Source organism: Falco cherrug, chromosome W (assembly GCF_023634085.1).
Source record: "Falco cherrug isolate bFalChe1 chromosome W, bFalChe1.pri, whole genome shotgun sequence".
In the NCBI taxonomy this organism is placed as follows: Eukaryota; Metazoa; Chordata; class Aves; order Falconiformes; family Falconidae; genus Falco; species Falco cherrug.
The window spans coordinates 18,136,101-18,145,020 of record NC_073719.1 but is presented as its reverse complement, the minus strand read 5'-3'; the positions used below and the strand labels follow the sequence as shown (position 1 = coordinate 18,145,020).

At 54.2% G+C, this 8,920-nt stretch overlaps 1 protein-coding gene across 1 annotated transcript; it reads right to left on the bottom strand.

Moving 5' to 3' along the window:
* Window positions 1-4,768: 4,768 nt before the first annotated feature.
* Window positions 4,769-5,719, bottom strand: LOC129734564 (olfactory receptor 14J1-like). Its single transcript, XM_055698173.1, has one exon. It carries the CDS (start codon window positions 5,705-5,707, stop codon window positions 4,769-4,771), a length of 939 nt encoding a protein of 312 aa, XP_055554148.1. The 5' UTR covers window positions 5,708-5,719.
* Window positions 5,720-8,920: the final 3,201 nt, after the last annotated feature.

Below are 8,920 nucleotides of genomic sequence, written 5' to 3'. Positions count from 1 at the left end.
AAGAATAACCCTCACCTACCCCAATGATCTTTCCCAGGGCTGACAAAGCCCAGGGGATTACTGGCAATTAGACTTTTTCCAAGTTACTGCAGCAGAATGGGTATCCATACCTTTTAGTCATGACAGATGCTTTTTCAGGCTGGCGGGAAGCTTTCCCTCGCCGCAACAATAAGAAATATCATAAGTGTAAGTTCAGAGATTATACTGAGATTTGGGGTACCCATAGGACTTTCTTTGGGCAGGGCTCCACACTTGGTAGTAGAAGCCCTTCACCTTTTAGCTAAACTAGGAGGGGTAAAATGGGATCTCCACACTCCATGGAGACCTCAATCAAGCGGGAAAGTAGAAAGAATGAAGCAAAGCCTGAAAGGACAGATGAGTAAAATCTGCCAAGAACCTCAGAGAGAGCAGTCAGATGCTTTTCCCTCAGCATTGCTACAGATACAGCATCCAGCGTAAACGGAAGGAGAGAGTTAGTCCTTTGGAAAGGATACATGGTAAACCTTGCCAGGTGACAGAAATGGGAGTGAATCCCAAAATAATAGAAGGGAAACAAGGCTTAAAAGAGTATGTTCAGTCTCTAGGAAAGGTCCTGTCCTCTCTCCAGAGGTACGTCACTGTGAGCGCAGATCTGTCCCTGGACGTGCCTGTACATCACTACCGACCCGGAGATTGTGTGTATCTTAGAACGTGGTTGGATGAACCGTTGAAGAGAAGTGAAAGGACCTTTCCAGATTTTGCTCAGCACCTACGCTGCTGTCAAGCCTGAAGGAGTCACTCCATGGACGTGCCATAGCAGGGTTTAAGCAGCCACATCACCAGAATGGACTGTCAAGCAAGAAAAACCTTTATGCTTGAAACTACCTCCAGAATCATGAAGTTCTAGGTTCGGTATCTTGCATTATTGCCAGACAGCGTATAAGTGAATGACTGAAATGCGACCCCAGATAAGACTGGGCTGTCTACAGGGAAGCTGGAGTCTTCTACTTGCCTCTCCTTTGTAGATATATGTTGAAACATGTTTTAGAGATGTATAGAATTTGGCCTGTGATGTGGTATGCTAAATCCTCAACTTGGGTGGGATCAGGAGGAGTCATGGACACGGAATACTCATTTGAAAATTGTTGAAGAATTGATAAATGCTGTTAGGAGGAGTGATTGTTGGGTAGGTACCCATTTCCCTGAATGTCCTCATGCAGGAATGCCTGTAGCTGGTATCCCCATCCCATTGGGGACTAGTGGGAGTAACTGTGGCTAAGACCAAAATACACTCACTGGAACGAGACTGACCTCCAGACCTGGGCAACACTGAATCCACACTCAGTGTGAAGTGTGTTACTAAAATGAAGCCGAGACACACCAAAATGGAACTCTGGTCTTTGTGGGGCCCTACCCACATTGTGATTGCCCAATGCATTTCATGAAGCTGTCAGAACTAACTAGCAGTAGGTACTGGAACGTTCCACTGGGCACTGGGTGGTGCTGGATATGTGCCATGTAGCACAAAAAGCGTTACCACCAAGATGGCTGGGTAGATGTACACGGGGAGGGATTTTTCCTGATATGACTGACTGAGACACTGGAGAACAGTCGGTGGGGAACAACTTACCTGCGGAGATACAGGCAGAATCAACCACCCCTTCCAGAGAGACCCACTGGGTTTCACTCTTTTGCTGGGTGGTTTATTCCTTGGCGAGGGGCTGCTGAACTGGGGAAGGCAGTGACAAAGAGATCCACAGGAAAGGAAGAGATGGCCAAGGACACTGCAGATGCCATAAACTGCACTCTGTATGGCAGAGACAATGGCCGTACGCAAGGGGACAACCCTTGGGTTCTCTTGGTGACTTCCAGCCTTGCCCGTGCCCTTTGCCTTCCATCTCACGTTGCCCTACGCTGTCCCACGGCTGCTGCTTTTCCCCGGCAGGCCGCAGGCACCCATCTGGCTTCCCCACCGTGCTCTCACCCTGCCCTTGCCACACATGCACTGATGTCTGCCCACCCTCACACGCTGTGCCTGCAAACACACAGACATGGACTGATCTCATACTCCTTCTGGACGACGTCTCCCACCACGGCACAAGCCCCTGAGTGACATTTCCTCCTCCTGACCTCCAGTCTCCACTTTCCCAGCTGCACTGGGTGGCAGTGCTTCTCCCTCCTGCTCTTCCCTACCTCCAAGGAAAGCTCCACCACCTGGGAAACCACCCTTCAGGCGGGCATCCCGACCCGTCACCCTCCTTGTGGCCTTTCCCCTGACCATGCCACGGCCTCACCGCGCTCTTCCAAGGCTGCGAGCCTTTCAGCTTCTCGCATAGACACGAGCAAGCCGTGTGCCTGCTGCGGTGCAGTCATGTCCTCAGGCAGCAGCAACGTGACAAGCAAGAAAGAAGCCCCTTGGTTCTGCTGGCCTGCCCGAGACACGGGCAGATGGAGCTTAACAGCACGTGTCCCAGCCATGAGTCAGGGGCTGCCCTACGCGCTGTGTCAGGCAGAGGCGACCTCACCGCCCCTTTCCCAGGCACATTGCTGCTGGTGGCCTGTCCCCTCCGCAGGCAGAACTGGCCTCACTGCCCCCGTCACAGCCATTGGCTTCCTGCTGGAATGTGAGTCCCTGAGACACAACTGACCACGAGATACCATCCTCAGCCGTCACCCTCCCCGTGGCCCAGCACCCAGCAGATGAAGGGAAGCTTCTCTCAGCCAATTTATCTCATGGATTTCCTACCTACCATTTGGGTGGAAGAACAGTCCTCAGGGGAACTGCTTTGTTTCTACTGGACCATGTATCGTCTCTGCTTCTGCGCCTGTTTTCCCTTCTTCCCCCTGCTATCCCATCCCAGCTGAGCTCTCCAGGGAAGTGAGTCAATGAGTCCCAGAATATCTCAGGTTGGGAGAGGCCCCTGTAAATGCCCTTGTCCAGCTGTCCTGCTCAAGGCAGGGTGAACTGGTTGGCATCTCTCAAGGGCTCTGCCCACTTTGGCATCATCCACAGAAGGGTCTGGAAAGCCACTTTGTCAACTGGTACTGGGAGACAATAAAGACATTCAACACAGCTGGCCCAACTGCTTGCACTGGAAGATGCCACCAGTCAGTGGCCACCAGGAGGACTTGACCACTGGTGACATTTGGTCTTGAGCCCCTGTGGCGTATGATGCACCGACTCTGGGAGGGGATCGAAGGCACGAAGACACTCAAAGACACCTCGAAGACACTTTATTAATCAATAATCAAGCAAGCCTTTTATACCTTTGCAGGGGGCTGACGTGTCAGCCTTTAATTGTGCTCAGCAATTTTCCACTCTGGGCTCTTTTTTTATTACAGACACAGCAGCTCAGCAACTCCCTTTATCTACAAGGCCACAAGCTCTGCAGACCACTCCCTAGCTTCAAGGTTCTCCTCTTGCTCCCATGGCTTCCTTCCAACAGGCATAACTGTGTCTCTCTCCCAAGGTCGGGTTTCGCTCCCTGACGCTGTTGAGCTAGCTCGAGAGATAGCCACAAGCCCCCAGCCAACTTCCCCCCACAGTATCCTCCATTTCTTCACTCCAGAAGTCACCCATCTGCCTATACAGAAAGTGCAGGAGAAAAAGTCAAAACCCTTGCAAAGGTCCAGGTACAAACCATCCCCTTCTTGCCTCAATACGTATGGGTGCAGCAACCCCTTTGATGTCCCACAGTTACCTGGAAATGGCTGCAGCAGTATTTCCACCGTCATTTCCCCAGACACTACGGTGAGGATGACCAGCCTGTATTTCTCCCAGTTGTCCTTCTTGCTTTTCCTGAACAAAGGCTGGATGTCTGCCGTTTCCCAGGACCCCAGAACCTCCCTGATTGCTCGGACACATTTGAGGGCACCATCCAGAAAGGGTGCCGTGATCAGACCGAGGCACTTGCAATGAGCCTGCCCAAGGCGGGTGAGATGAATCTCCCTGGGACAGTGGCCTTTGTTCCTGCAGTCACACACAGGAACGGCCGGGCCCTGGGAGGTGTCCCCACCTCAGCTGGCCTCATGCACTGCTGCCGTGGTTGAACCCCAGCCTCACGTGCACAGGGGTGCTCAGAGGCACCAGCCCGTCCCTGGCACGTGCGGAGGCAGAGCACTGCAGCAGGCACAGTGACTGCCTGGCCTCCTGCTGCCCCTGCCAGAGGCTGGCAGCACCTCAGCCCGGGGGTGTCGCGCCCTGCTCGGCACCTCGCGGAGATGGCCCTCGTCATGAGCAACGGGCACGGGGACCTCGGTTCAAGGAAGCACGTTGCAGTGCTGCATTCAGGTGGTCTCCACAAGTCCAGAACATATTATGGAGGCCAGCACCGTCACAGAGTGCCCGTTGCCTGCCCCTGCCTGCGCTCACAGGACTGCCACGCAGCACGGCGGTGACCAAGCTGCCAGAGCACTCAGGCCTTACACCAAGGCATGGGGTCAGAAGGAGAGTGTGGAAGTGGAAGGAGGACAGCACTGGAGAGCCAAGGGCTGGTGTTCCCTGGTACTGCTGCCATGCCAGGAACCTTTTCCCCTCTGTCTGTGGACACAGGAACAGTCCCTGCAGCTCCAGAAAGGCCTTGGAAGGAAGAATCCCAGCAAAAATAAAGTTGCCTAATGGCCCTTTGGCTTTGTTAGATGAGGAGAGAGCAGGGCACCTTCAGAAAAGAAAATCACAGAAGGAATTAGAATGGGGATGACAACTTTATCAGAACAGAAATACCACAAGTAACTACAAAAAATTCAGAAGACAGTCAGGGTCTGTGATGAACTACATTATAAATGCTATTCATAATTTTATTCCTTCAGAACATCCAGTTATCATTTTGCACATTGCACCCTTCAGCTCCTGGTTCCTCATGCTGTAGATGAGGGGGTTCAGTGCTGGAGGCACCACTGAGTACAGAACTGACACAACCAGGTCCAGCGATGGGGAGGAGATGGAGGGGGGCTTCAGGTGGGCAAACATGGCAGTGCTGAGAAAGAGGGAGACCACGGCCAGGTGAGGGAGGCACGTGGAAAAGGCTTTGTGCCGTCCCTGCTCAGAGGGGATCCTCAGCACAGCCCTGAAGATCTGCACATAGGAGAGCACAATGAAAACAAAACATCCACAGGCTAAACAGGAACTAATCACAATAAGCCCCACTTCCCTGAGGTAGGTGTGTGGGCAGGAGAGCTTGAGGATCTGTGGGATTTCACAGAAGAACTGTCCCAGGACATTGCCTTGGCAGAGTGGCAGTGAGAAAGTATTTGCTGTCTGTAGGAGGGAGTTGAGAAACCCACTGGCCCAGGCAGCTGCTGCCATGTGGACACAAGCTCTGCTGCCCAGCAGGGTCCCGTAGTGCAGGGGCTGGCAGATGGCCACGGAGCGGTCATAGGCCATGACGGTGAGGAGAGAACACTCCGCTGAAAGGAAAAAGACAATCAGGAAGAGCTGTGCAGCACATCCTGAGCAGGAGATGTCCCTGGTGTCCCAGAGGGAGTTGGCCATGGCTTTGGGGAGAGTGGTGGAGATGGAGCCCAGGTCGAGGAGGGAGAGGTTGAGGAGGAAGAAGTACATGGGGGTGTGCAGGTGGTGGTCACACACTACAGCAGTGATGATGAGTCCGTTGGCCATGAGGGCGGCCAGGTAGATGCCCAGGGAGAGCCAGAAGTGCAAGAGCTGCAGCTCCCGCGTGTCTGCCAATGCCAGGAGGAGGAACTGGGTGATGGAGCTGCTGTTGGACATCTGCTGCCTCTGGGCATGGGAACCTGCTCAAGGAGGAAAGATAGCAAGAAGTCAGAGGATAATTCTGTTAAGGCAAGTGAAAGCCGTTTCTCCTAGATGCGCCCCCGCTGCCCCATGTCCCCCCCTCTGCCGTTCCTAGGAGAGCTCCCTTCCGAGCCGTGGCTGGAGCTGTGCTGAGTGCTGGCCGAGTGTGCTGTGAGGAGCAGGGGCTGTGCCCGCTGGCTGCCCAGCAGTGAGCCCTGCTCTGCAGCAGGGGCTGCATGGGAACCGTGGGGGCAGGGGCCAGTCCTGGCCTTGCACTGGCTCAGCCCAAACTGCTCCCAGCGCAGAAGGGCCTGTCAGCATCGGCTCTGCCCGTGCTGAGCAACGGCCATGGCCAGAGTCAGGTCAGGAGGGCTTTGTGCCGTGCTCAGGGAGAGCAGAGTGAGTGCTGAGAGGCAAGGGCACTGTCTGTGCCTGAGGGCAGAGGCAGGGACTCTGGTGAGTCCCTCCAGCTCCTTCTCAGCTGCCCCGCACTTGCAGCTTTCTGTGATAGAGTCCAATTACACTGACATGTGTCCTGGTTTAACCCTGGCTGGAAATTATGTACCACAGGGATGCTCACTTACTCCCCCCTCACCCATAGGTATGAGGAGAGGAATGAGAAAGGAATGTAAATCTTGAAGTTTGAGACGAGAAAAAAATCATAAATGCAGTAGAATAAAAATGAAATTACAATAACAATAATGAGAATGACAGTTATAATGAGAGGGAGGTAGTCGGGGGTAATAAAATCCAACAAGAAAGGAAGGAAAGGAAGGAATGGAAGGAAAGGAAGGAAAGGAAGGAAAGGAAGGAAAGGAAGGAAAGGAAGGAAAGGAAGGAGGGAAGGAAGGAAGGAGGGAAGGAAGGAAGGAAGGAAGGAAGGAGGGAAGGAGGGAAGGAGGGAAGGAAGGAAGGAGGGAAGGAAGGAAGGAGGGAAGGAGGGAAGGAGGGAGGGAAGGAAGGAGGGAAGGAGGGAAGGAGGGAAGGAGGGAAGGAGGGAAGGAGGGAAGGAGGGAAGGAGGGAAGGAGGGAAGAAAGAAACAAAGAAGGAAAGAAACAAGGAGGAAGGAAAGAAGCAAAGAGAGAAAGAGAGAAAGAGAGAAAGAAATGAAGAAAGGAAGAAAGGAAGAAAGGAAGCAGGGAAGACAGTGATACACAATACAGCTGCTCATCACCCACTGACTGATGCCCAGCCAGTCCCCAGCATCGACTGGCAGACCCCAGCAACCCCCACCAAGTTTATATACTGAGCATGAACATGTTGCATCACCTATAAACAACCAAAAATATCAGTGCATTTTCAGAATTGTTCTCAAAAGTCCTTCCCACTTAGATGAAAATTAACTCTATCCCAGCCACAACCAGGACACTTTGTTACCCTAAAAAGCAAGCAGACACTGCTGAAGAGCAGAGGGATCCACTACAGAGCACAGAATGGCTCGCCCTTTCTCAAAGTCTCAGCACCCCCCTTTCTAGCCAGGGACACCCATGGTCACAGTGTGCCCTGGAAGCAGCGTGCAGCTTGGGTGGACACCCCAAGCAGGTGACCGAGGGTCCTGATTATGGTAATTGTTAAAGGAGAGCCAGCTCCTTCCCCAGCATCACACACTGCATTGCCCACAGCTTCACAGATTAGAGGAAACATGGGACACCTCCTTGCTGTGCTCACATCGGCACAGGAGGACTCACAGGGTCTGTGCCTGAGCCTGCAGCTGAAACTCCCATTCCAACCGAGCCGGTCAGTTATCCCAAAATCATCTGAGCAAAGCCAGGAGAGAGACAGATGGGCACACTGGAATGCCTTTCCCTTCTCAAGCCCTGCACAGCACCTCCCAGACCAGAGCAATGCAGGACAGCCACACTCAACGCCTGCAGCTGTCCCTGCCAGCAGCTCTTTCTCTGGCCCCACGGCTCTTCCCTGCCAGCGCTCACAGAGCCCAGCTCAGCCCCTGTGTGCCCAGCTCTGCCCTGCAGCCGCTCTCTGCCTGCAGGCCTGAAAGAACAGCTCCCCCAGAGCCTGAGGGAAAAGGAGAGCTGATGCTGCTTTGATCTGGATGCTGCTGCAGAGGGAAGGCACTTGCTGACCTTCCTCATAAACATCACTGTGATGCTCTGAGAGTCTCTGCCCCTGCTCTGACCTACACAGTTCAGATTCCATTCCTACCAAGATGAGCAAGATAAAAATGGAAGCAGAGATTCAGGCAAGAAGAGACTCCAGCAGAAAACCCCTGCCGTGAATGTGCTCATGAGAAGTCGCCTTGGAAATGAGGTGGGCATGAGCAGAAGCTGCGAGCAGCCCTGACCAGTGCAGTACCCACGCAACAGCACGAGAACATTGCCCTGACAGAGTTTGCTCCTTCCACCTACAGATTCTCCCCGCAGCCGCACGGGAGCTCCCAGCAGGCTGAGAGCTGCCCCTGGCAGGCGGCAGAGCCCCTGCCCCAGCACACAGCCCCCTGGGCTGCAGGGACCCTGCTGGCAAGGACAGCCCTGGGCACCCCTGCCTGCACAGCCACCTTCACAGCCCTGCAGCCGGCCCTGGCACAAGGCAGCCCACATGCCCTGGCCCTCCCACGCTGCAGCAGGGAAGCCCTGCTCTGCAGCACACTGGCCTCCTCCACAGCACAAGGCTCCCACACGGTCCCACAGGCTGGGGGGGCCCCAGCTGCTGCAGACCCGGCTAGCAACTGCAGAGGCATTGCCCTGCAGCCACACACTTACCGGCTCCAGGGCTCTGCAGATTTCTCCAGCAGGGAGCTCTCAGCAGCCCCCCACCAAGGGCTGCTTTTGAGCTCTCCCTGCCTCCCTCCTCTGCCCCTCTGGGCTCCCTCCAGCTGTCCCTGGGGCTGCAGGGGAACCTGCTGGGCAGCAGGATGAGGCAATCCCTCATGGGCCTTGCCTCACCTGGGGGGACACACTTATTTCCAGCAGTGGCAATTCTCTTAATAGAAAAAGTTTTGTGCAGGAGTACCAACTTTTGTTAACGCATTACTAGAGAGGACACCAGGAAGACTGCAGCAAAGGATCCAAGTACTCCTAAAAGAGTGTGTGTGTATGTGTGTGTCTGGTGGTTCTGCAGGCAGGGGCAGGGAGGATGTCTTCAGTGCTTCAGTAAGCCCTGCAGAGCCCATTTCAGCACTTCATTGCACAGTCCGAGGGCTCAAGACTCAGCTCTCCCTTGCCCAGGCC